Source organism: Ovis canadensis, chromosome 13 (genome assembly GCF_042477335.2).
Source record: "Ovis canadensis isolate MfBH-ARS-UI-01 breed Bighorn chromosome 13, ARS-UI_OviCan_v2, whole genome shotgun sequence".
NCBI classification, from domain to species: Eukaryota; Metazoa; Chordata; class Mammalia; order Artiodactyla; family Bovidae; genus Ovis; species Ovis canadensis.
In genome coordinates, this window is record NC_091257.1 from 54,520,831 (window position 1) to 54,548,608 (window position 27,778).

A 27,778-nucleotide genomic window follows, 5' to 3' on the forward strand; every position below is an offset into this window, starting at 1 on the left:
AAGAAAATGAATCACAAACGATTGTTAAAACCCTTTACTTTTGAAAGGAATTATTTTGGTTGAGGTGAGAGAGAAGTGATACTCTCCCAAGAGAGTAACTTTGTCTTTCATGCATTTTACACAGGCACGGTATGTGCCTGCAAACAGCAGTAGGAGTTTACACAAGAACTTGGCTGGTTTTTTTCCTTTCACACATGTGCAACACAAACATGATTATGATTCATCACTTACAGTAGCATCTGGGCCGTTTTCATCTCACCCATGGCCCTGTGCAACTTAGCCAGTTCAGAACATGGCGCTCCTCTGAAGCCCCTGCTCAGACCTCAGGACTCAGAGCCTGTGACTCCAGCAGCCAGTGCCAGTCTGGTGACCGAAGCAGTGAAGTGGAGAACAGGTTGCTTTTATCTGCTGGTCCTATTTCTTTCTGCATTCAAACGCTCCTATTTTCAAGATAGAATTTAACACCGTAACAACTAGCTTTTACTCCCTTGGGTGATCAACATACTTGAAAATGTAATAATACATTTGCCCAAGTAAATCTGCTAATTTTCCTTACAGGTGAAGAAACACACAGATATGCTTCCAGTCAAATAACCTTGGCAGTGAACAACAAAAAAAACAGGCTTGAGAACACGGGCTAGATTAAAGGAAACAATTTCTCAGACTGGTTAACTAAGGCAAATGCTTTTCTGCTTGAGAATATAAGCAGTGCGTCAGCCAGCAAATCACCATCATCTTGCGTGGCTTTGTGCCATGTAAGTTACTGCAGGTGTTTTTCACGTTCTAAATCGAGGCCAGGTTGAATGCGTCAAGTTTACGGGTACACAGTCTCTGCTGCAGTATGCTGGGCAGTGTTTATTGGTGCTCTTGGTAAAAATGGTTTCCTTGTTCACTGTATTTTGGGAAACACAGCCAGGCCTTGCTGCTGAGGATTCATAACATACAGAAATGTGTCAAGAGCCCTGAGAAGCCTAAGTATAAAGAGACTTGTCAGCAAGGCTTAACCTAGGTTTCCCACACTCACTGGAGCATGGGACATTGTTCTTCATAGCTCCTGAATTACTGTTCTTTAAACAAGCCCCTGCAGAACTCAGCTAGTTTGGGCAACTGATGATGATGTATAACTGAAATTTTATTAAAATGTTCTTGGTTTTTTTTAAAAAAACACCTTGTGCAGAAGTGTAGCAACTGTAAATTATTTTCCAACTGGTGTTTTCATAAACATTTAGTATAAACGGTCATTAAGAAGGTACAGTTGTTTATGTTCAAATTAATCCAAGCACACCCAATTCCACAAGGCATGAACATCTGACTGAGCACTCCCTCTGTGCCAGGTATACTCCTTTTCTAACTTAATCTTCAAAATGACCCAGCAAAAGTCCGTAAACTGAAAGGTCAGGTATCACTAAGTGACAGAGCTGGGGACGGAACTCAAGTCAGTGACTCGAGATGTGAGTAAGTTACAAGTTTCAGAGGAATGCATAAAATATCTTTTTGAAGACAACCATGAGAAAACTTAAAAGTTATTATGGAATGTAATTGAGAACTTACATAAAAGATTTTCAAAATTCTGCAGTTCCATCTAAAATAGATGAATTAGATTTCCTAATGAATGATGGAGAGACAAAATGTTTTAGACTCAGATAAGAAAACCCAGCAGCTACAGAAAAATTCCTTTACTTACAAATCCCACCCTCAACTAACCCAAGAGCATTTTAAAAATAATTCAAAAGTAGTTGTCAAAAGATCCCCATCAATTCATCACTGGTGGAATACCCAAAAACTTACAGGAGTCACAAGAATTCCAAACTATACATTTATAAAAATAATATAACATCTGTCAATACGAACAGGAGGGCCCAGCTTCTCGCTCGGCAGCGTCTCCGTCTGGGTCCTGCTCTCCAGCCTCCTTCTCCTGCTGCTGCTTCTTCCACAGTTTGGCCATGGCCAGGAGCTTGAGATTGGGTTGGTTGGCTGCATCTTCCGGAAAGATGTAATCATAGTATTCTTCCCAGCCTGCATCCGACTACAGGGACAAAGAAAAACAAGATACGCTAACCTGTGGCTGAAATGCATTTTTCAGTTACAGCAGAGAATTTGTCACTGTGGAGCCCAGGGTTTGTATTCAACTCACAGTTATTGTGCAAAACAACGTCAAGGCCCACTTTGAAAGCTCTACTTTCAAGGGCAGGCCCGGGAGACTGGGAGTGAGTATTGATGGGTGGGTGTTGTTGCAGCTGCTGCTCACTGAAAGCAACTGCATGGTGGGAAAAGTGCTCCACAGTCAACTAGAAGATAGGCGGTGTCCTCCACCCCACTTTGCAGTCCTGTGTGTGAGACTTTGAACTTCTAAAGATTTACTTTCACCTCGCGGTAAAGCCACAGACCTGGGACTCCTGGCTCCCTGCCTGTCCCTCCCACGTCCAGCTGGCCACTGGCTGCACTCCCCACGGGTGCGCTGTCCCAGATGCCAGCAATGCCTCTCTGATACAACAGCCTCCCGGGAGACCCTCTCCAACCAAGCCCCCGCAATCCGCCCACAGGAGACACCAACTGCATCAGAGTTCTGGGGGGTTTCCTACAGCCCACAGAGCCTCCCCTGCATTAGTTCCCACCTAGAGGCGGGGCCACAGTGCCCTCCACCTCCTGTCTAATGCTCCAGAAACAACACACTTCAGACAGTTCCCAGAACCAGCAGTGCCAGGAAGCCCCTCTGCCAGCCCTCCTTGGGGCTCCACCCTGGGTGGACCGCACACCCTGTCGTGTTCCTACAGCAGCCAGACTGTGACCGGCTCCTTCCCCAGCTGCTGCCCCCTTCCTCAGGCTGTACACGTGCCACGCATTGCACACACACTTCAAAGCCTGGGGCGCTTCTGCTCGGCTGGCATGGAGGACCAGCACCAGGGGCTCAGCCCTTACCCCATCGTCAGCCTGGACCTTTCTCCTCTTCTTGACCTTCTCGGGCATGAGCTTGTCCACTCTCTCCTTATCCGACGCTGTTCCAAATTCATCTTCAAAGCTTCGCCACGACTCCAGCAGCATGAGCCTCTCTTCCTTTTCCTCACAGTTTCGCATGGTTTTGTTAGCCTCTTCATAAATTTGTCTGCACTTGGCCAAACTTCCTTCTTTCCCTGAAGACAACTCAAACTGTGCAAAACTGATCCATACCTTAGAAAGAAATCATTACCAAACCAAATTAACCATGTCACCCAGGAAACAATACTGTAATAATAAAGCTAATTTCTTGTTGACAACATCTGAACATACCTACTATATTCATCTCGAGTATTCTAAAGAATATAACCTATTGACTAGCTGCTTCTATATAGTAATGGTGAAGAAGTCTGCTTTTATATCCAATTAGGTGTCTGAAATAATCTTAATATCCTGAAAAAAGTTTTAATTTTTATTCAACCTACAATATCCAAGTTACTCTCATGCAATATAAATACTGGCCTGGTACAAGCTTAACATTCCAAAGTCTTGAGACTCACAAGCTCTTTGTAAAAGGAAGCCAGTTAAAATATATTTAAAATATCTCTTCCAGACTGCTGATTCGAGCAAAATCAAAGGTAGCCCACAAATCACAGAATACCTTGACGTGCTGTGTCCGCTGAAGCAATCTTCGGTAAAGATTGCGTGTTCGTTCAGTTTCTTCCTGCTCAATTTCAAAATCAATATATGATTTCCAAAGCACCTGAGAAAGACAAATTCATAGGTCAGTCTTGACATTTAAAAAGCAACATGCTCTTGTTTGACGCACAGCCTAACTAGCATCTCAACCTAGAACATCCAGGAACCTAGAACTTTCTAAGGAACACACAGTATGTGGATACAACAACTAATGCTAGTATTTACGAGCTGGCCAAGATTTGGCTAACAGTCTACATTATGAGAAAAAAGACCTTGGATTTACTTCCAGATTCTCTTTTGAAATTTCCCAAATGCTGGACTTAACAAGAAGAGCAGAAAAACTTAACAAACCACCCAGCACTATCATAAGCCTGCCACATACAAGGAACTTGTGTGAAGAAAATGGGCCTCGGTCACTCAGCATACACTGTTTTTGCCATCACTATAAGTTCCCTGATGCGTCTGAATTCAACTCAACAAGCATCCAGGGACCAGCTGCCCACTCGCTCAGTACAGCCTGTCAGGGTACAAGGGCAAGAAAGATGTAACCTGGACACCTGAGACCACAGTCTGTTGAGTAGCTGAGGCCAACTCATGGGACCAGTAACCCAGAAAGCCCTGCCCAGTGCAGTCAGTGGGGCCTGGTAAACCACTGAGTGCAGTCACCCCAGAGCAAGATTCACAGAACACCTGAGCGAGCCTAGAGGTTCCTGAGAGGTTCACGTTGTCCAGGCTGCAGTTTGGCGCCACCTGGAGGCTCGAGCTTACCCCGCAGCTGGCCAGGCCAGGGCACTGGTGCCTCCAGGAACATCCTGATTTGGTGAGGGCCTAATCCAGGCAAATCTGTGACAGAAGAACCCTTCCCCTGTACTTCACGTGGCCTTGACTGCACTGCCCTGGCCACCCCGCTTTAGCCTTCTGTTACAGAAAGGCAGGAAGAGCCCACCTATAAAATTCCAGTTCATCCTGGTGTCACTGGGGCAGGGCTGAGCTACCCGCTAGAGAGGGCCTCTTCCCCCCTCCTTTCTGTCTCTTAAATGGTTATCTAAGGTAATGCTGGGCAAGTGTCAGAAATAAAGCCACAATCAATGCAAGCGCCTCACCTCTGGCATGTCCAAGCGTGGCTGACTAATGGCTAACTCGTAGATCGCCCGGGCTCGCTCAATATCGCCAAGGATTGTCTCTAATTCTGCAAATTTAATCCAAGAGGTACAGTTTTCTGGCCCAAATTCCAGGAACTTTTCATAAAGCTTCCGGCATCTGTCAAATTCTCGAAGCTGCAGCTCCAGTTCTATGTAACCTTTAAATAATTTGTTCTTTGGACATTTGCCTATGGACGTTCCCTGGAAAAGAAGACACCGAGGTGATGCCTGAGCAGGTCTGGTCTGACTTGGGCAGACATCCTTGACCTGGCCAAGAAGCCGTTACTCCACTGAGCAAGGGCCCTGGGGCATCGATCCGGTGAACCACCCACTCCCTCTGCAGTACCGGCACTGGTCTACTGGCTCCTGACAGAGGCCCAAAGAAACCTTCCAGCTCACTCAGCCGTCACCTGGGCCTGTTCAGTAAGAGGCGGGGTTCCTGAAGTGTTTGGACAACTATTTTGAGTCTCACCTAGATTCTCAGGATCTCTTATGGAATCCGGATGTCAGAGGAGAACACTTCCCATGATAACGGGGTTATTAATGAACGAACCCTGCTGCCCACAGCCAGGGTCTTATCAGAAGGACAGCTGCATCTAATCCTATTGAGAAACTTTAGAATACTTGTCAAGACGGAGGTACATTTAACACACCAAAAATCTTGCAGAGGATCAGACTACTAACAATTTAAGATCAAATCTCTCTAGCCGCAGGAAAGATCTGGTTAACAGGTAGCTGTAACTGTCCATTGTTGACAATAGAATAATTTAAGCATTATCGCCCAATCTTTCCTCTAAGGCCCAGCTTTCAAAAACATGTCTCAGGTTATAAAGGCACAGTATTTCTCCTGCATTCTTAGTTGGGGACTGGACAACCTATAAACACTAAGATGTAAATTTCCTTCTCAAAGAACTTCATGATGTATCATGAGCCTTTATTTACTCACCAAAGCTCTTCTGGCAAATGGTAAATTTTTCTGTCTTATTTCAAACTGTGCATATAGTAACCACATTTTGGCAAATGTGAACTAGAAAACAAAAGCACAAAAAAATCACTTAAATTTAAATTAACACAAGGCCACAAGTGAATTCCCCTAAAGCTTCACAGCTAGGACAGACATATTTTCTCGTTTATAAGCTAAGCTAACAATATCTGACAGAAATCACCAAGAGTAATCTGGACACTTCACTGTGATGCAGGGCTCTCTGGCCCCCACTAAGGGGCAGCTTTGTGGGTATGTGTGAGTAGGGAGAACACGCCCCTCTGTTCCAGAAAGTAATTTGGTCAACATTGCTCGCTATCTCTGGTATCAGGAAATAAAGCCTACTGCCCACAGTGGGAAGAGACCACGTGTCAACTGCTCCCAGAACACCCGTGTCCCTGTGCCTATGGACATCCACGCAGGTGCCAGCAGCCTGCTGGCTGTCCCTGTGCAAGCTGAGTGCACTCTGCTCAGTCTGTTCCCATTACGATCCTCTCGGAATTTCTCCATTCTCTCCATCAGTCACTGGTCACTTAAAGACTGTCCATTCAACCAGACTGGAAGCTGTTTTCAGAGGCAAAGAGTATACCTTGTTCTTAATGTTTTCCTAGGGTGCCTAGCACAGGGCAAGAGCTCATCAACAAATACGATTCCATGGGATTATTTCACAAGTAACAGACACAGGATTTTCATGTGTTTAGAACAGAATGCTCATAGCAAACGTACCTTTTTATGAGGAATGAGTTCCAAAGAGGCTTGGTAAACCTGTCTTGTCCTCTCGGGATCCTACATTAGAATAATGAATTTGCACAAAATATTCATGTCCAATATTAACACTAATTTTACCATTAGTAACAAAAATGTACACCCCTAACACTGAATATGTTTCCACAAGCTGTTATTTCCATTTATGATCAAAAGTGAACTAACTCTGGGCATCAAGCTTTGGTCAAAGACCTACCCACAGCACTGAGCCACCAAGTAAGAGCTTCTCAGTGGAGAGGCTTTCTTGTGTGACAGCAGAAACAAAGATGTTCTGCAGTCTTCGACCAACAGGATTCATCTTTTCCTATTAACTTACAACCAATTACTGAAACTTCTACTTGATTTAAGAGCAACAATGTGCAATCCAGCTGTCACCCCTAGTTATGAGAAAAATCCTGGCAACTATAAATAATGAAACTAAGGGCTGGTTAATTGTTCCCTTTGAAGTACCTCAAAGTGTAAAAAAAAAAAACACACACATCAAAACTAAAAACCACCTCGCCTGTGTCCACAAGTATAGAGTTTAAAATGTGGCAGAAAGAATGTAAACGGCTGCAAGAAGGCCTGTAAGAATGTACAGCGAAATTCCTGTGTGGTCAAGGCTCTGTGGTACCAGTTCCCACCCGTGCCAGCCGGCTGCCCGGGGAGCAGCTCCCCGCAGCCAGGACCCACTCTGCACCTTGGCCTCTAGCTCCTCATAGAGGGCGTAGTTGATCCACAAGTAGATGTAGCGCTTCCAGTGCCTCTTCTCCTGCACGGGTGGCACGTTGGCGATGGCGCGCTCGTACACTTCCCGCACCGTCTCGGCCTCTGCGTCGCTCTCCACCAAGCGCAGGTAATCGAACCACGCGTCGTAGTTGTGCGGGTTAGCCTGGAAACACCAGGCTGGATTAAACAGAAACCAAACCCAGAGCTGCACCTGCTGGACTAGGCAAGCTAACGGAAGGCACCAGACTGACTTTCTATACTCCAGCAGCTTTTTTCCTAGACTTTACACTATTTCATTGAAAAATACCATTGTTGAGATTTTATAAATAGAAAGGGAAAAGGAGAGAGAAGACTGTTACCTAGGGGTTCCCCAGCAAAGCTCCTTTCACCTACAACAGCCTTTTTTTGGGGGGGAGCATCCCAGTTTTTAAGTTGGATTTCCAAGGTGGCACTAATGGTAAAGAACCTCCCTGCCAATGCAGGACATAAAGTGGTAAAGAACCTCCCTGCCAATTCGGGACATGGGTTCAAACCCTGGGTTGGGAAGATCCCCTGGAGGAGGGCATGGAAATCCACTCCAGTACTCTTGCCTGGAGAATCACATGGACAGAGAAGCCTGGCAGGCTATAGTCCATAGGGTCACAGAGTTGGACACAAGTGAAGTGAATTAACACATAATTTTTAAGTTTTTTGAAAGAAGGTAATGGAAAAATGACTTAGAGGCAAATGCATAAAAATTAATTAACAATTGGTTTTCTGTTTTCGTTTTAAATGAAGCAGCAATTGGTAATTTGTCAAATTACACACAGCTCTGTGCTGGGCGATGCCCTGTACACCTCTCCTCCACAGAAGTGAAGGGAGCTGGGGCCCCACCTTCCCGGCCCCTGGAAGCCACTGCACTTGGCAACGTAAGGACCCCTGTCCGAGAGTCTGGCTCACGTGGGTGGGTGACACACAGATGAAGGACAGCAGGAACTGGCTTGTGGAAGTGCTTTCCATTGGTGGGTTGATCATTCCCAGCCGGGCTGAAATGTGACTGTCCCATCTTCTTCTTCAGGACTCTCTGCAACTGGCCTGATTCCTGCCCACTTTCCAAGCCACCTCCTCCAGCTTCCTACTGATTCTGCAAAGCTCCCAGTATCTACAGCCATGAAAACAAACGTCTGTTCTCCTAAGTATCTGCTTCTGTATGTGACTCTGTCTATGTCTGGATTTAAAATTATAATGGGATTGTACCACTCTCACAACTGCAGAACCTGCCTTCTCATTTAATAATAATATATCTTGAACATATTTCGCTGACCTCATCTATCACCACCTGGTCCTCTGTTTGGAGGTATTTTAATTAATCTGACCAGGCAGAAATATTTTAAAATGCATAGAGCAATAAAGGCAAACACTACTACCTTTGAATTCAAATCAAAACAGTATGTTACAGAGAGAGATGAGGACGGAACTGTAACTACAATAGTCTTGCTCAGGCAGTTAAACTAAAGGGTAATGTATACAAATGGTTCTTTTAGGTCAATCTTCCATCTTCTTTAAACAATGAGCTCAAACAGGTTCCAAATTTCCTTTGCTCAAGTTCTCTGTGTCCAGTTAGCAGCCAACACTGTGACTTCTGACACTTGCGTGGCAGAGCAAGTCCAAGCGCTGTCTGCTTGCCTTTTCACCTGCCCCGTTTGCCTCCCCCTTCTGGGGTGACTGCCGGTTTACTGCAGACACAGGGTGGGGAGAGGCCTGGCTGGCAGGCCTGTCAGTGCCGCCCTGCGACACTCACCTTCACCTCCTCCTCGTACTGGAATCTCCGTTTGCTCACGATGATGTCTTCGATGCCCCGCCTGTCGCCAAACTTCTTCTCAAAGATGGTATAATTTTTAAAGAGTTCCTGGGCCTCCTGTTTCGAAATTCTATCCAGGGCATACTTGTAGATCACTCGTACCCTCTCAAACTGAAAGCAGACAGGATGGTTACTCTTTCAGAACACAGCCCTCTCATTCTAGCCACAACACATAAAACATGACCTATAAGTTAGACTGTGAGGCCTGAGAGTGTCCAAAGTACGGTTTTCCCTCTCCCTTTTGTTGAGGAACTTTTGTCAGGATGGATAGACACTCTGAGCCCCACATTTAAGTCTACCTAACCTGCCAGCTGGACATCGTCCTTGCATCTTGGACTCACCTGAGTCCCGCCCAGCTGGGTCGTTGTCAGACTCCTCATTCCAGTCTTGATCACGCACCTGCTCAGCCAGGGCCCTCCCCCCACCCCAATTCCTCTCTCCCCTGGACTCCCACAATCCCTGCTTCCACAGCCCGCCTCTTCTACCTCCTCAACTCGGCCCTCCACTTCTCCCCAGGTCCCTGCCGACCCACTTCCATCTCTCTGTGGACCATGTGAAAAGCCCCCATCCCACTTCTGCCGCCCTCCCCTCATACACTGCCCTTGAAGCAGCCACAGGCCCACCACATGGCACACAGACAACATCTGACCACTTCCTGCTTAAGACCCTCCACATCTCCCACCAGCCTGAGGACAGAACCTGTACTCACCCCAGGGACCTGTGCAAGACCCCACACTCAGACCCCAGCACATGGCCCTCCCCATACCAGATTATCTGAACTACGTGAAGGGATTATTTTCCACATATACTAAGGGAGAACACAACTGACTTATTTGTGGGGCCATCATTGGTTTTCATTTCAAATTCTATTCTCAGTACTGAAGGCTCTAGGCCTTTTGTTTCCCAGGCTCATTACTTGTAAAGCCCTTTAATCAGAGTATCAAATGACTCTTAAGTTTGTAGATAATATTCTCATTCTAGATTTAAAGATCTGTTTCCAAGTAGAGCACACAAAATTAAGACCGTTGTAATACAATCTATAATCACTCCCAACCTGCAGGTGAGTGACGTGCACTGTTTTCCTTGAGAAATCATGTTTTCGTATTTTGAAATTATTTTCTCCAAGGATAAGTAAGAAACTGTAAATGAACTCAACGTGCACAAAAAGTCATCCTTTCTAAGCTCTTTTGCAACATAATCGAGTCCCTTTAAGGTTACCTACTTCTTTCTGATTTTCCTCAAATTTGGCAAAGGCAACATAAAGGTGTTCGTCCATGTGTTCGTCCCCGAAGAACTCGACAGCCCTCTCATACACTTTCCGTGCGTGGGCAAAGTAACCATGCTTTTCTTCAAAGCGGGCATACTTAATCCAGTTCTTCACATCAGGGTGCACGAGAACAAGTGAGTGGAATGAAGGAAAAACCAGGCAGCACAATGTGGCTTAGAGAACAAAAACCCAAGCCCAAACCCAGAACCTCAACAACACCCACTACGGCTATGGGGGTGACTCCCTGGGGAGCAGGGTCTTGTTTCTCGGGCCTCCTCCAGTGCTTCTTCATGTTTCAGGAGTAGTACAAAGAGGAAAGCTGAACCCCGTGACTAGCCATGTGATCTGGGCAAGTTCTTACCTTATCTAAGCCTCAGTTTATCATCTTTAAATGATAAGAAAATAGTAACAACCAACCTCATTTAATGATTGTCAACTATAAATTAGAAAAAATGTATAGAAAACTCTTTGCAATTTCAGGCCAAAAGAATGTGCTCAACAAATGGCACCTGTTGTGCTATTTGCTTAGGAACAATATCTGAATTACTGATTAAGGAAAAAAATTCCTGAGGACTCTGGATGGCAGAGGAGGACGTGACGCTCACCTCTCCCCCCAAGTACACCAAGAGTACAGCTACACAAGGAACAGTTCTCACGGAGCACCTGCTGAACACCAGCAGAGGACCTCAGACACCTGAGAGAAGAAGAAGATGCCCACGTATCCAGGCGGGATGAAAGAAAGAAAAACAATAGACAACAGTAAGCGGGATAGGACCTGCACCCCTGGGGACTGAAGGACAGGAGAGAGTCCCGCACCTGGGGAAGCCCCCTTACAGCTGGAGAGATCAGCTGATTAACAAAATCAAAGATGACATAAACAGATGGAAACACATACCATGTTCGTCAGCTAGAAGAATCAATAGTGTCAAAAATTACAATACTGCCCAAGGCAACCTACAGATTTAATGCAATCCCTATCAGTGGCATTTCCCACAGAACTGAAAAGAAAAAAATTTTTAATCTGTATGGAAACACAGAAGACCCCAAGTAGCCAGGGCAATCTTGAGAATCAAAAACAGAGCTGGAGGAATTAGGCTCCCTGACTTGAGACTATACTACAAAGCTACCGTCATCAAAACAGTATGGTACTGGCACAAAAACAGAAATATAGATCAATGGAACAGGACAGAAAGCCCAGGTATAAACCCACACACTGACCTATGACAAAGGAAGCAAGAATATGCAATGGAGAAGACAGTCTCTTCAACAAGTGGTGCTGGGAAAACTGGACAGCTGCATGTAAAAGAATGAAATTAGAATACTACCTAACACCATACACAAAAATAAACTCGAAGTAGATTATTAAAGACCGAAATGTAAGGCCAGATACTCTTAGAAGAAAACAGAACACTCTCTGACATAAATCACAACAGTATTTTTCTGAATCCCCCTCCTAGAGTAACAAAAATAAAAACAAAAACCAAACAGGACTTAATTAAACATAACAGCTTTTGCACATCAAAGGAAACCATTAAGAAAATGCAAAGACAACCCACAGAATGGGAGAAAATATCTGCAAATAAAACAACCAACAAAGGATTTATTTCCAAAATACACCAACAGTTCATGCAGCTCTATATAAAAAATAAATAAATAAATGGACAGAAGATCTAAATAGACATTTCTCCAACACACAGACAGATGGGGAAAAATCATAGGAGAAGATGCTCAGCCTAACTAATTATTAGAGAAATGCACATCAAAACTATAAATACCACCTTACACTGGCCAGAATGGCCATCATCAAAAAACCTGTGAACAATAAATGTTGGAGGAGACACGGAGCAAAGAGAATCCTCCTACCCTGTTGATGAGAATATAATTTGGTACAATCATTATGGAGAACAGTATGGAAGTTCTTAAAAAAACTAGAAACAGAACTACCATACGATCCAGCAATCCAACTCCTAGGCATACATCTGTAGAAAACCCTAATTCAAAAGACGTATGTACCCCAATGTTCACTATTTTAATTTGAAGCACTATTTACAATAGCCAAGACATGGAAGCAACCTAAATGTCCATCAACAGAAGAATGGATAAAGATGATGTGGTGCATACATACAACGGAATATTACTCAGCCATAAGAAGGAATGAAATGACGTCATTTGCATCAACATGAATAAACCTAGAGTATCAAAAAACAAACAACCCAACCAAAAAATGGACAAAAGATCTAAGTAGACTTTTCTCCAAAGAAGAGATGTAGTCATACTAATTGAAGTAAGTCAGAGAAAGACAAATACCGTTTATCACTTATTGGTGAAATTTAACAACAAAAAATGACACAAATGAACTGTTTGGCAGAGAGAAACAGACTCACAGATCCCAAAATCAAATTTACGGTTGCGGAAGGGGAAACGTGGGGGGAAGTGATGGACTGGGAAACTGGAATTAACATATATACACTACTGGGCTTCCCTGGTGGCCCAAGCGGTAAAGCAGCCACCTGCATTGCAGGGCACCTGGGTCTGATCCCTGGATCAGGAAGATCCCCTGGAGGAGGGAATGGCAATCCACTCCAGTGTTCTTGCCTGGAGAATTTCATGGACAGAGGAGCATGGTGGATTACAGTACATGGGCCGCAAAGAGTCGGCACACACACACACACACACACACACACACACACCCCCCACACCCCCCCCCCCCCCCCCCGTATATAAGATAGATAACAGGGACCTACTGTATAGCACAGAAAACACTTCTGTGGTAAATTATATTGGAAAAGATTCTAAAAAGAATGGATATATGTATATACATACATATATATATATAAAACTGACTTAGTTTGCTGTATAACATAACATTGTAAATCAACTGTACTCCAATAAAGATTTAAGGGAAAAAAAGAGGAAGCTGCTGGTGGTCCAGTGGTTAGGACTCAGTGCTTTCACTACCATGGCCCAGATTCAATCCCTGGTTGGGAGAACAAATATCCTACAACGTGTGTGGCAAGGCCAGAAAATAAAAAAAATAAAAAAAGGAAGAAAGAAAGAAAAAACGCGTCACGAAAAGAAAACTACTAATCAGAGCCAACAGAGACATTTTTTATTACAATTTTACTCCTTCATAGGATGTATTTTTCATCTACTTTCCTTGAAGAAATCATTAAATTTCAAAGTAGTAACACATTCCAATAGGGCAATGATTCAAGAGTACGCAGCCCATGGGGTCGCAAAGAGTCGGACACGACTGGCGACTGAACTGAACATGTTCCAATAGGGCAATGATTAAAGAGCACCGGCTCTGAAGGTGACTGGCTCAAATCCCAGCCTCACCAGCACCTGAAAGGTGCTATCCTGCCTCAGATTCCCCATCTGCAGAAGGAAGCAGCTTCTGAATTGAGGGCTGTCACAGGGATTAAACAACAGTATCTGTAAAGTGCTTATCATAACGCATGGCACAGAGCAGGTGCCATACATGCTTTTGTTAAACTAGTGATATCAAAATGAGTAGTCACAGCTAAGATGCTAAAATTACATAATAAAGTTGAGTCTCGTTATCTCACGGTACCTACACTCTATGAAGTCACTCTGCCTGGAGAACACCAAATCGCTGCTCCCAGAGGAAATATGTATGCATGATACACACCCACATATATACTATATCTATACATACGAATACACACACATCTCACACAGACTGTGATTTTCAATCCTAAAAATACCTATCATTGGCAAATTCTTTTATTTTAGAAAAGAGAAAACAAGTCTCAAGTGTTAAGTGACATGCCTAAAGCTGCCCACTAACCGGTGCCAGAGAAGGAATTCTGTCCTGCTCAGCTGGCCCCAGAGCTGGGGTGTCTCCCTCCCCTGCACTGCCCCTCCCGCTCCCTGCCCCGGTCAGCCCTGCAGGAGAGCAGAGACAGGAAGGCAGATGGTTGTCTTGTTTGTCCTTCACTGGGACCAAGTGCCTTGGGGGATGCAAATTTTTTATCACTCTGGGCATGTCTGCAAATGACTGCCAAAGTGCCACCAATACTGATTGTGGATCTATGAATAAACGCTATCAAATAGGAGATAAACCAGCACAACAACAGTGAAACAAGAATCAAGCACTGCTGAGGGTGCTTTCCCATCACCATCTCCTTCCTCCTCACAATCAGCCCACAACAGGGACTTTTACCTCCCTTCTAAAGATGAGGGAGCTTCCCCAGTGGCTCAGTGCTAAGGAATCTGCCTGCCAATGCAGCAGACACCGGTTCGATCCCTGGTCCAGGAAGATCCCACACGCCATGGAGCAACTAAGGCAACGTGCCATGACTACCGAGCCTGTGCTCTGGAGCGCGGGAGCCACAGCTACTGAGGCCTGCGTGCCTAGAGCCAGTGCTCTGCAATGAGAAGCCTGCACATGTCATCTAGAGTAGCCCCTGCCCGCTACAATGAGAGAAAAGCCTGCACAGCCAGAAATAAATAAGTAAATAACTGAGAAAATAAAGACGAGGACACCTAGGCTCCAAGGAGTGATCTGACGCATCGAGATCACATGGCTAGTAAACAGTAAACCTCTGGACCAACTCCAGTACCAGTGCCCATGACCAACATACACCCCAGAGCAAACAGGGCCTTACAGTATTAACTTCCATAAGGAACCACAGTGTTAATGCCAAAGGATAAACAAACCCAAGTCTCCCTGGAAAAGAGACAACTATCCTGACCACAAACTTTTGTTCTGAACAACTATGTCCCTAGAAAATATAAACGCAACTTATGAAGCAGAAGTTGACTTCTGGGCCAAAATCAGTGACTATGTGTCCCAGCCAGACCACAGCTCCCCAGCAGTGCAGCAGGCAGACCCATCCAAAGGATATAGCGCTCATAGATGGTGCGGGCCCGGTCCACCTCCTTGTATCTCAGCTCGAAGTTGATGTATGAATGCCAGGCCTGCTCCTCGGGCCGCCACTCCATCCAGCGCTCGAAAACCTGCCGGGCACCAGCGACGTTCCCGAGCATCTCCTCCATGTACGTGTACTTGTACCTTCAATAGAATCATCTCAACTTATTGGTCACAGTCAAAATGACTTCAGAAAAAAACGGTCTTTGGCAATCTCTGGCTCTAACTTTGTTAACACGTGAAGAGTCAGGGCTTTATCTTCCCAAAAGGTGAAGTCAAACATGTTTCACCTATTAAAATATAAATCTGAAAAGGATTTATATAGCAACTAAGCCCATGTGCTACAACTACTGAGCCTGTGCGCTCTGTAGCCCATGAACCACAAGTGGAGAATAGCCCACACATCACAATGAAGACCCCACATACCGCAACTAAGAGTCGATGCAGCCAAATAAATAAATAAATGTAAACACAAGTACACACAAAAATGTGCAAATACAGTCTACAAAAAGCCATTTCATTAGATCAGGAACTTACCAGAACTGGTTGACTCGAGGCAGAGTTGTTATAGCTCGGTCCCAGATATTCCGGGCGTGGTTGACCTGGCGATTCTTCATTTCCATTTCGGCATATTTCAGCCATAGTGTAATATTTCGGTAGTCCACATCCAAGGCGCGTTCATATATGGATCGAGCCCTTGAGAAGCCAGATTTGGAGGATATCAGTTACAGCACACGCCACACACCTGGCAACCCCCTCCAAGGCTCGGCTATTTTTTCAGGTGTTTACTGTGAGTGACGTTCTGGGCATAAAAAGGTGAAAAGATATTATGTTCTCAGGAACCTTGTAAGTTTTAGAGAAAGGCTGACATGCATGTAACTGCAATGCAATGTGATGTTACAGTGAAGGTCTGCACAAGGAAGCAGAGCGGAAAGAAAGAAAAATGTCAAGTGGAAAAGTTAGTTAAGCAGTAGGTGAGAACTTGGGCAAAGTCCCCAGTACCAAGATAAGTGGGGAGGCGGGGGTCCCTGCTGGCATCAGGGTGAGGAGACGCGGTGAGTTCTGGGCCTGGCCAGTAGGGAGAACACAGGAAGGTGGGACAACAGGAAGGGTCAGGTCATGATTTCATTTTGTTGGCCACTGGTTTTGAGTGGAACATTAATTCTTAACAACAACAACAAAAAAAACGAATTTCCTAGTATGGAGAAAATGGATGGAACTGCACTTCTCTGGCTGCAGAGTGTGTGCTGGTGATGAGACCCACCTGGAGAGCCTGCTTCACTGTTCCCCGCCCAGGACCAGCCCACCATAGCGCTCCTGAGGCCCCTCAAAGGAACCCTAGGGTCCCAAGGAACAAACTCTATAAATTTTTATTTTATTATTATCAGAGGCACACGGTTTTACACTTGCTTTAACTTCTGTGTTTTTGTATCTGGTAACTTAAGGATTTCTATTTACAGAGTTACATGCTCAGTGACTTTACCTCTGAATCTCCTTTAGACTCTCTTCCCATTGTGCATATTTTATCCAGTTACTAATCACAGTCCTGTTTTTTCTTATGTTATCTTCGAAAGTCTGGCAAAAGGCAAAAAGGGTCATTAAATGGAAAACAACTAAAGATGACATTGTCTTTTGTCTATTAACCCTTGTACTAAGAAATTTATTCATTTTGCTCTTATTTAAGAGAAATTACATCCTGGGATCCTTGAGGGATAAGAAACCCACTGAAGAAGGTTAAAGTCACAAGTGTTTCTTTAAAATCTTATAGGCAAACAAAGAGGATTTTTAAAAAAAATAATCCCACATCCTGGGGTGGGGGAGGTTGGATCAGATCCCCAGGTCCTCTTGGCTCTAGCCCAGGTGTTACCTCTCAGCACAGAAGGCCGCTACAGACAGAAGAACATGGCGCAACCTCACTGCTTCTGCCCCTCCTCAGCTGTCAGTTGTTCTGCCTGGCAAACTCCCACTCGTCTTTGATTCAGCACTAAAAATTCTGTCCGTGGTGGATTTAATGTAAGACAGACAACTCGTGGTTATTTTATGAAGTTTAGCGATAATGGAACCACTTGGTGAGCAGAAGTCACATTACACAGGTGGCCAGAAACACTAAATTCTTCTTAGTTTATAGTCTCTCTTATCAGTGAGGAACTTTTCAAACTCTGGTCTATAAATTCTTAATGATATTGACAGACTGAAACAGACCAACCTTCCTCTTCCGTAGTTTGTAATCGTTTAACTCCTCTTCATCTGTGATCTTCTGTTGAGGGGGAGGTGGAAGAAGCTCAAGTTCTCTCTCCTTAGCTTCTCTTAGCAGTTGCTCCGCAGTGATCTGTACTTCAGCTGGGGCTTTGTTTTTCACCTTTTAACACAGGAGACATTTCCATTTTTAGCAGATGCTTTTCACACAACGTGTAAGAAACAAATGAACTTTTTTTAGAATGTGAACTTTATGAACGCTATTACAAGATGCCCCCTTTGCATGACGTGCTCCCATTTCTCTATGAAACTAAAAAAAAAAAAACCCACAAACTTTAAAATTTCATGCAAGGTATTTATCACAAAGCCATAGATAAAAGTCTCAAGAGGAAAGGTCGCAAAAACATTTCTCTTTTAGAATAGTATAATAAATTTTGAGGATGCCTAGGTAAAACTCTAACCAGACGTCTTATCAAGATGTGCACCATGCCTTAACTGGCATTTCAACCTCTATTTGCAGAATCCTTCAATTTCTGCCTTGGCCCCAGGTGGATAACCGTCTTTGATTTTTCATGGCATTTCAAGTCAAAGACGTATTCAGTAAGTTCCTATCATATAATTAAAATTCATGTCACCTGTTTTGACCTTTTTTTTTTTTTACTGTAGCTATGACAAAACTTAAAATTACATTAAATTTTTATGGGAACTGTGGAGCCCAACAGAAGTTTATGGAACTGAACTATAAGAAATACTAAGTATTTAATGCCATGTGTGCAATGACGATGCTGAGGGCGCCTATCTAATGAACATTAAGTGCCAGAAACTGCGCTGAGTGCTTTCTATGCACTCTCTCCAGGAATCATCCAAACGGGACCTAAAGGACAGGCTCTAGAGAGTCATCTGAGATGGAGAAAGACGGGAGGGAAGAGTATGTGCAAACGTTTAGGACAAATGCTGTCACATATTAAGCATTCGCTAAGTATTAACCCACTGGAGAAGGCAATGGCAAACCACTTCAGTATTCTTGCCTTGAGAATCCCATGAACAGTATGAAAAGGCAAAATGATAGGATACTGAACAAGGAACTCCCCAGGTCAGTCGGTGCCCAATATGCTACTGGAGATCAGTGGAGAAATAACTCCAGAAAGAATGAAGGGATGAAGCCAGAGCAAAAACAATATCCAGCTGTGGATGTGACTGGTGATAGAAGCAAGGTCCGATGCTGTAAAGAGCAATATTGCATAGAAACCTGGAATGTCAGGTCCATGAATCAAGGCAAATTGGAAGTGGTCAAACAAGAGATGGCAAGAGTGAACATTGACATTCTAGGAATCAGCGAACTAAAATGGACTGGAATGGGTGAATTTAACTCAGATGACCATTATATCTACTACTGCAGGCAGGAATCCCTCAGAAGAAATGGAGTAGCAATATGGTCAACAAGAGTCCGACATGCAGTATTTTTAATGGTCTCTGTTCGTCTCCAAGGCAAACCATTCAACATCTTGGTAATCCAAGTCTATGCCCAACCAGTAACGCTGAAGAAGCTGAAGTTGAACGGTTCTATGAAGACTTACAAGACCTTTTAGAACTAACACCCAAAAAAGATGTCCTTTTCATTATAGGGAACTGGAATGCAAAAGTAGGAAGTCAAGAAACACATGGAGTAACAGGCAAATTTGGCCTTGGAATGTGGAATGAAGCAGGGCAAAGACTAATCGAGTTTTGCCAAGAAAATGCATTGGTCATAGCAAACACCCTCTTCCAACAACACAAGACAAGACTCTACACATGGACATCACCAGATGGTCAACACCGAAATCAGATTGATTATATTCTTTGCAGCCAAAGATGGAGAAGCTCTATACAGTCAACAAAAACAAGAACAGGCGCTGACTGTGGCTCAGATCATGAACTCCTTATTGCCAAATTTGGACTCAAATTGAAGAAAGTAGGGAAAACCGCTAGACCATTCAGGTATGACCTAAATCAAATCCCTTATGATTATACAGTGGAAGTGAGAAATAGATTTAAAGGACTAGATCTGATACATAGAGTGCCTGATGAACTATGGAATGAAGTTCGTGACAGGAGACAGGGATCAAGACCATCCCCATGGAAAAGAAATGCAAAAAAACAAAATGGCTGTCTGGGGAGGCCTTACAAATAGCTGTGAAAAGAAAGGCGAAAAGCAAAGGAGAAAAGGAAAGATATAAGCATCTGAATGCAGAGTTCCAGAGAATAGCAAGAAGAGATAAGAAAGCCTTCTTCAGCGATCAATGCAAAGAAATAGAGGAAGAGAACAGAATGGGAAAGACTAGAGATCTCTTCAAGAAAATTAGAGATACCAAGGGAACATTTCATGCAAAGATGGGCTCGATAAAGGACAGAAATGGTATGGACCTAACAGAAGCAGAAGATATTAAGAAGAGGTGGCAACAATACACAGAAGAACTGTACAAAAAAGATCTTCACGACCCAGATAATCATGATGATGTGATCACTCATCTAGAGCCAGAAATTCTGGAATGTGAAGTCAAAGTGGGCCTTAGAAAGCATAGCTACGCACAAAGCTAGTGGAGGTGATGGAATTCCAGTTGAGCTGTTTCAAATCCTGAAAAATGATGCTGTGAAAGTGCTGCACTCAATATGCCAGCAAATTTGGAAAACTCAGCAGTGGCCACAGGACTGGAAAAGGTCAGTTTTCATTCCAGTCCCAAAGAAAGACAATGCCAAAGACTGCTCAAACTACCGCACAATTGCACTCATCTCACACGCTAGCAAAGTAATGCTCAAAATTCTCCAAGCCAGGCTTCAGCAATACATGAACTGTGAACTTTCTGATGTTCAAGCTGGTTTTAGAAAAGGCAGAGGAACCAGAGATCAAATTGCCAACATCCGCTGGATCATCAAAAAAGCAAGAGAGTTCCAGAGAAACATCTATTTCTGCTTTATTGACTATGCCAAAGCCTTTGACTGTGTGGATCACAATAAACTGTGGAAAATCCTGAAAGAGATGGGAATACCAGACCACCTGACCTGCCTCTGGTGCAGGTCTGTATGAAATCTGTATGAAATCTGTATGCAGGTCAGGAAGCAGCAGTTACAACTGGACATGGAACAACAGACTGGTTCCAAATAGGAAAAGGAGTACGTCAAGGCTGTATATTGTTACCCTGCTTATTTAACGTATATGCAGAGTACATCATGATAAATGCTGGGCTGGAAGAAACACAAGCTGGAATCAAGATTGCTGGGAAAAATATCAATAACCTCAGATATGCAGATGACACCAACCTTATGGCAGAAAGTGAAGAGGAACTAAAAAGCCTCTTGATGAAAGTGAAAGTGGAAAGGAAAAAGTTGGCCTAAAGCTCAACATTCAGAAAACGAAGTTCATGGCATCCGGTCCCATCACTTCATGGGAAATAGATGGGGAAACAGTGGAAACAGTGTCAGACTTTATTTTGGGGGCTCCAAAATCACTGCAGATGGTGACTGCAGCCATGAAATTAAAAGACGCTTACTCCTTGGAAGAAAAGTTATGACCAATCTAGATAGCATATTCAAAAGCAGAGACATTCTTTGCCGACTAAGGTCCGTCTAGTCAAGGCTATGGTTTTTCCTGTGGTCATGTATGGATGTGAGAGTTGGACTGTGAAGAAGGCTGAGCGCCGAAGAATTGATGCTTTTGAACTGTGGTGTTGGAGAAGATTCCTCAGAGTCCCTTGGACTGCAAGAAGATCCAGCCAGTCCATTCTGAAGGAGATCAGCCCTGGGATTTCTTTAAAAATGATGCTAAAGCTGAAACTGCAGTACTTTGGCCACCTCATGTGAAGAGTTGACTTATTGGAAAAGACTCTGATGCTGGGAGGGATTGGGGGCAGGAGGAGAAGGGGACGACAGAGGATGAGATGTCTGGATGGCATCACGGACTCGATGGACGTTAGTCTGAGTGAACTCCGGGAGTTGGTGATGGACAGGGAGGCCTGGTGTGCTGCGATTCATGGGGTCGCAAAGAGTCGGACACAACTGAGTGACTGAACTGAACTGAACTGAACTTTAGTATTAACCGCCGACGGAAAAAGTGAGATCAACCTAAATACAACCCTTGTCATCTCTATTCACTCCTTCCACTCTCACCCGGGGTTGACTCCTATTACAGCCTTCAGCACAGCTTAATCATCACTTCTTGCACGAGCCCAGGAAGCCACGGCCTATTCCTCTGGGGCTCAGGAGCCTTTGCAAGGCTGCAGTTCTACCCTTACGCAGGGTAGCTCTTAGCCCGCTCTGCCCGGAGCCCCAGCGACTAGCGAGTGTCTGTTTCAGCGTGTCTGTGCTGAAGAACCTCTCTCCTCCCCCAGATAAACACTTTCTAACACGACGACCACGCGGACGCGGAGGTGACCCCCATCCCCGGCTGGCCCTCCCCGCCCGCGGCCCCCGCTCAGGTAGGGAGGACCAGCTCCCGGGACCACACGCCTCCCGCCCCAGGCACCACCAAGGCCGGGCCAACCCCATCCCCGGCCTCCTCCCACAAGGCCCCGAGCCGCTCACCTTGGCCACTTTGGGGATCCTTTGCTTCCCGGCCGCTGTGGAGGCCGCCATGGCTGCAGCGGCGACCGCGGGCGAGCCCGGGACCACAGAACCTTCCCCGAGGGCTCGCCCACACCGCGCAACTTTCCGACAACAAGCGGGATCCCGGAACCGGAAGCGGAACTGGCTGGGGCGACTTTTGACCTCTTTCCCGCGCCGTGACGGAGTCAACGTCGTTTCTGTGGTAACCGGGCTGCGCGTCCTCTTCGGAGCCTGGGACTCTGGAGTTGCAGGTGAGGTGAGGAGTGCTGGCTGCATCCGGGCCGTCAGGGGCACATCCTCAGATCGCCTCTGGGATTAGGATGACCGTGCGAGGACGGGTGGATCCGTGAAATCGCGGTATCCCGCAAGGGGACAGGAACCCGGCTACCGTGCGGACGCTCGAGGGCGGGGGTGGGGTAGAAAACTACCATCCTGGCATACCTAGCGGCAAGCTGCTGACCTCCTCGGCCGCCCTGAGCTGGGGTGCATTCTGGGCTTTGTAGGCCAGAATGGTCAACTGCCCCTTGGTTTCCGGACAGTTGTGACCAAATAATTCTATGGCTTATAAATGAAAGTAACTGAAGGAATTTTAAAGCCAGATAACAGAAAAAAGTGAAAATAAATCATCAGAGTACTAGCAAATAACCCAGCCTTATAATATCAGATAAGCAATATAATATATCAATCTTAAATAATATCAGATAAACAGATATTTAAAATTTTCTGTCATTGTGTCTTAATGTCAATTTTCGTAGCGCCAGTTCGCTTAACGTTTGTTGTTATTGAGTCGCGAGTTCAGGTCCCACACTTTGCGACCTCATGGACTGTAGCACACCAGGCTTCTCTATCCTCCACTATCTCCTGTAATTTGCTGAAATTTCTGTCCGTTGAGTCAGTGATTGCATCTAACCATCTCACCCTCTACCACCTCCTTTTCCTTTTGCCTTCAGTCTTTCCCAGCATCAGGTCTTTTCCACTGACTTGGCTCTCTGAATATAGTGGCCAAAGTATTGGAGCTTCAGCTTCATTCCTTCCAATGAACACTCAGGGTTGATTTCCTTTAGGACTGACTGGTTTGATCTCCATGCAGTTCAAGTGACTCTCAAGAGGCTTGTCCAGCACCACAACTAGAAAGTATAAATTCAATGGTGATCAGCCTTTCTTATGGTCCAGCTCTCAAATCTGTGCATGACTATGGAGAAAACCATAGCTCTGACCATACAGACATTTGTTGGCAAAGTGATATCTCTGCTTTTTAATATATTGTCTAGGTTTGTCATAGCTTTCCTTTCAAGGAGCAAGAATCTTTTAATTTCATGGCTGCAGTTATCATCCTGCAGTGATTTTGGAGCCCGAGGGGAAAAAAAATCTGTCACTGCTTCCATGTTTTCCCCTTCTATTTGCCACGAAGTGATGGGACTGGATGCCATGTTTTTTTAATGTTGAGATTCAAGCCAGCTTTTTCACTCTCCTCTTTCATCCTCATCAAGAGGCTCTTTAGTTCATCTTCACTTTCTGCCATTAGAGTGGTATCATTTGTGTATATGAGGGTACTGATATTTCTCCTGGCAATCTTAATTTCAGCTTCTGATTCATTCAGCCCAGAATTTCACATGATATGCTCTGCATAGAAGTTAAATAAGCAGAGTGACAATATACAGCCTTGGCATACTCCTTTCCCAATTTTGAACCAGTCAGTTGTTTCATGTCCAGTATGCTTCTTGACCCACATACAGGTTTCTCAGGAGACAGGTACGGTGGGCTGATACTCCCATCTCTTTAAGAATTTTCCGCATTCTGTTGTGATCCACACAATCAAAATCTTTAGTCCTTAACTATATGACATAAATAATATATTTCACCAGGATTAAAGAGAAAATCTGTGTAAAGTGCCCCATAAATACCTAACCTGTCTTCAGAAGCAGAAAAATTATGTGTACACAAATGGTTAGAAATTTTTAAAATAAACTTGATTTTTTAGAGCAGCTTTAGATTCACAGGAAAATTGAATGAAAGGTACAAAAAATTTCTATTTCTGCTGCCCCCTCCGCCTCCAGCCACCCCATGATTAATATCCACCACCAGAGTACTGCATTTGTTACAGTCCATGAACCTACATTGTCACATCACATGTCATTATCATCCAGTGTAAGGGTTTACTTGCGATGTTGTGCATTGTATAGGATTTGACGAATAATACAGTGCCATGTATCCATCATTACAGAATGGTAAAGAGCAGTTTGTGCTAAGTTGTGTCAGTCATGTCCGACACTTTGCAACCCTAAAGACCGTAGCCTGCCAGGCTCTCCTGTCCGTGGGATTCTCCAGGCAACAATACTGGAGTGGGTTACCATGCCCTCTTCCAGAGGAAAGAACAGTTTAACTGCCCTAAAAGTCCTCTCTGCTTCACCTATTCATCCTTCCCTCCCCATTTTCTTCTGGAAGCCACTGACTTTTTTTTTTTCCAGACTATCAGGAGTCTTTTTCAGAATATCATATCATAAGAGTGATATAGCGGAGAAGGCAATGGCACCCCACTCCAGTACTCTTGCCTGGCAAATCCCATGGATGGAGGAGCCTGGTGGGCTACAGTCCATGGGGTCACAAAGAGTCGGACACGACTGAGTGACTTCACTTTCACTTTTCACTTTCATGCATTGGAGAAGGAAATGGCAACCCACTCCAGTGTTTTTGCCTAGAGAATCCCAGCGACAGGGGAGCTTGGTGGGCTGCTGTCTGTGGGGTCACACAGAGTCGGACACGACTGAAGTGACTTAGCAGCAGCAGCAGCAGAGTATATAGCGGAGAGGCAATGGCAACCCACTCCAGTACTCTTGCCTGGAAAATCCCATGGATGGAGGAGCCTGGTAGGCTGCAATCCATGGGGTCGCTGAGAGTCAGACATGACTGAGTGACTTCACTTTCACTTTTCACTTTCATGAATTGGAGAAGGAAATGGCAACCCACTCCAGTGTTCTTGCCTGGAGAATCCCAGGGATGGGGGAGCCTGGTGGGCTGCCGTCTATGGGGTCGCACAGAGTCAGACACGACTGAAGCGACTTAGCAGCAGCAGCAGCAGCAACAGAGTGATATAGTGTATAGCCTTTAAAGACTGGCTTCTTTCACTTAGTAATGTGCATTTAAGATTTCTGCCTATTTTTCATGGCTTGGTAGTTCATTGGTTAAGAGATTTTTGACAGCTGCCAAGTCTCTTGTCCATGTATTTATGTATGTAAAACTATCACATCTACCTCTGCAGATAGTTTTTTCAAAAAGGTTTTTATGCTGATTTCTCAAATGGAAGTCATTCATAACCAATATAAAAACAGTTGCCATAGTTCTGTATCACCATTTTATTATTTAAACATTTTAAAGTTGTCTCACTTTTCAAATTCTAGATGAATGAGATTTTATATAACTGCCATAAAGAGAAGTCACCTATGGAAATAAATAAATAGCTATTAAAATAAAAAAAGATATTTTACCTTAGGTGAATTCCCTAAAATCTGTAACTATATGCAATTGATTTGACGAGGTTCAATCATTTATAGCTGCCTCTCAAACCTTAGAATGTTTCATTTATGATTGTCATCCTTCCATCTCACAAGTTTTTATTGTGTGGTAATTCAATCCAGCGTTGTTTCTAAAGCAAGATTTATCATCATTATTACTTTTTTCCTGACCATCAATGCCTATTTAGATATATCTTCTCATTTACTTTTCTCTCCCCAACATTTCATCCTGTATTCTACTCCTTTCTGATTTTTTAATTTTCTTCTTCCTGATATACAGCTTTTACTAGTTCTTTCAACAGGGTTCTTTGAATGGTAATTTCTTTGTAGTAAATTATCTTATATCACCTTGATTTTTAAACGATTATTCAGCTAGATATAGAACTCTCGCTTAATGATTATTTTTACCTCTGTATTTTTGAAATACTTGTTCTGGTAGTAGGGAAACAGTAGCCTACAGGCCACATTCAACTCATTAACTATTTTTTAGGTGGCCCACAAGCCAAGAATTTAAAAAAAAAAAAACATGTTTAAACAATTGAATAAAAGACCAAAAGAACATTTCAGGATACACTCAACCATGTAAAAGTCAAATGTCAGTGTTCATAAGTACAATTTTATTGGAATACAGTCATCATGTAATTTGTGCAAGAATATATCTAAACAACAGCAAAAAGTCAAATGATACAATACTGTGTTTCGAAAGAATTCAGTGCACACTGTGTAATTTCATTTATATAGTGTTCAAAAAATGGCCAAGGGCACTATGAGATAGAAGTCAGAATGGTGATTACCTGTGGATAGGGCCACCTTCCAGGGCGCTGGGAACACTCCGCACTGCTCTTAGAATTAGTGCGATGGCGAAAATTAACTTCCCTCTTTTCCAGCTTACTGGCTTAGCCCATAATAATGTATTTCCCCTTAGGAAACAGGAAAAAAAGAAAAAGGGAGGGAAGGAAGGAGGGAGGAAAGGAAAGAGAGGGAGGAAGAGACACATACACATTGAGGACCCTAGACATTGAGACAGATGGAGCTCGTCTTGGGCCTGCTGTTCTGTCAGCAGCATCTCCCGTGTGTCTTTCTCAACGTGAGACTCTCTGCCTTTGCTGTCATTAGAGATTCTCCTCAGAATGGCTGTGGGGAAGGCTCGGTGTACAGAGAAAGCTGCAACTTTATCCTGGAGCTTCCCAGAGACTTTCATGGGCATAGGGGCCCCCTCTGGAAGCCCCTTGCAAGCCATGTCTCTTATACTTCTTTGGCCACAGACCTCTTTTCACCGTAGGACTTCCCAGGTGGCTCAGTGGTAAAGAATCTGCCTGCCAAGCTGGAGACGTGGGTTCGATCCCTGGGTAGGGAAGATCCCCTGGAAAAGGAAGTGGCTCAGTATTCTTGCCTGGGAAATCCCATGGACAGAGGAGCCTGGTGGGCTACAGTCTGTGGAGTTGCAAAGAGTCCAACATGACTGACTGACTAACAACTCTTTCAACCTCAAAATATCCCCCAGGACTGCTGCCCTTTGGGCTCTGGTTTGAGAGAGCTCCGTTTGCACAGGGGGCAGCGTCTGTATTTCCCCTCTAACTCTTGACCATGGTGGCTAATTAAATATGAGAACCCTGAATCAGTAAATAATTCCTTTCAATGTTCTTCAGTCCTATTGTTTGAATATTTTTAAAGCAGCTTTGTGGAAAACAGAAAATATCGTTGCAGTCACTTCTAGCCAGGCCAGTTCTCAGAAACCTCATTTTCCTGGACAGACAGGTGTCAGCTAGTTTTGGGGGACAGTTGTCATAGCCTACACCCAGGGGAGATGTATCCCACCAACCATGCTCACCCTGACCACACGAAGACTGAAGGAATGTCCCATTTTTGTAAATACGTAGCTAGACTGGCTCATCATCTCAGGTTAACAGTGGGCTGTTTTTCTCTCTTTTGGAGACAGGATCAAAAATGTCAGTACTCACCTCTCCAAGAGGAAAAGTTGAAGTGGTACATTGCCGAAGAACAGAATCACAGGATATTTATTGTATCAAAAATCTCATTAGAAAATTTACCCAGAAGCTCTTTGGAAATCTTAATATCATCTATCTTCTGTAAGTATGTAAGCCAAGGGGCTCTACTCCTTTGTCTTCACGGGGCTTATGGCAAGGAAACAGACAGCAGGAAAGTCTGCCCTTCTGAGCAGAAGGTCTCTGGGAATAACCATCACTAAGTCTTATAACAAACATAAAAATTGGAAAGATTTCTCACAGCTTTTGGATTCA

The 27,778-nt window shown here is 44.3% G+C and overlaps 2 protein-coding genes across 4 annotated transcripts in view; one reads left to right on the forward strand and one right to left on the reverse strand.

Annotated features, from left to right (window-relative positions):
- Nucleotides 1-19: 19 nt before the first annotated feature.
- CRNKL1 (crooked neck pre-mRNA splicing factor 1) lies at nt 20-22,154 on the reverse strand. 3 transcript variants are annotated; one of them, XR_011248175.1, is made up of 16 exons: nt 21,985-22,154; nt 17,438-17,590; nt 16,715-16,806; nt 15,769-15,927; nt 15,209-15,375; nt 10,293-10,471; nt 9,011-9,181; nt 7,202-7,393; nt 6,484-6,543; nt 5,722-5,802; nt 4,737-4,976; nt 3,596-3,697; nt 2,920-3,168; nt 1,852-2,026; nt 1,552-1,605; nt 20-440 (listed from the first exon to the last, which is right to left on the reverse strand). XR_011248175.1 is itself a non-coding variant. In XM_069547841.1 (15 exons), coding segments are annotated over exons 1-15 (2,073 nt in total). In that variant the 5' UTR covers nt 22,036-22,154; the 3' UTR covers nt 20-438. The 3 variants fall into 3 exon arrangements, 2 of the variants coding, with proteins under 2 accessions (XP_069403942.1, XP_069403941.1); XM_069547841.1 differs by lacking the exon at nt 1,552-1,605; XM_069547840.1 differs by lacking the exons at nt 20-440; nt 1,552-1,605 and having other exon boundaries at nt 1,803-2,026.
- Nucleotides 22,155-22,189: 35 nt separating this feature from the next.
- Nucleotides 22,190-27,778, forward strand: part of CFAP61 (cilia and flagella associated protein 61) — a 249,520-nt gene continuing 243,931 nt past the window's right edge. The window contains exons 1-2 of the mRNA XM_069547844.1: nt 22,190-22,256; nt 27,457-27,607. Coding sequence (XP_069403945.1) covers nt 27,465-27,607 — 143 coding nt within the window. The 5' untranslated portion in view covers nt 22,190-22,256; nt 27,457-27,464. The remainder of the gene's footprint in view (nt 22,257-27,456; nt 27,608-27,778) is intronic.

Coding starts and splice junctions, on each gene's coding strand:
- CRNKL1 (XM_069547840.1), bottom strand. CDS start 22,035: ATGGCGGCCTCCACAGCGGCCGGGAAGCAAAGGATCCCCAAAGTGGCC. Junction 4,977..5,721: donor CATTTGCCAGAAGAGCTTTG/GTGAGTAAATAA, acceptor CTTCTTTTCCAG/GGAACGTCCATAGGCAAATG. Junction 2,027..2,919: donor AGGTCCAGGCTGACGATGGG/GTAAGGGCTGAG, acceptor TTGTCCCTGTAG/TCGGATGCAGGCTGGGAAGA.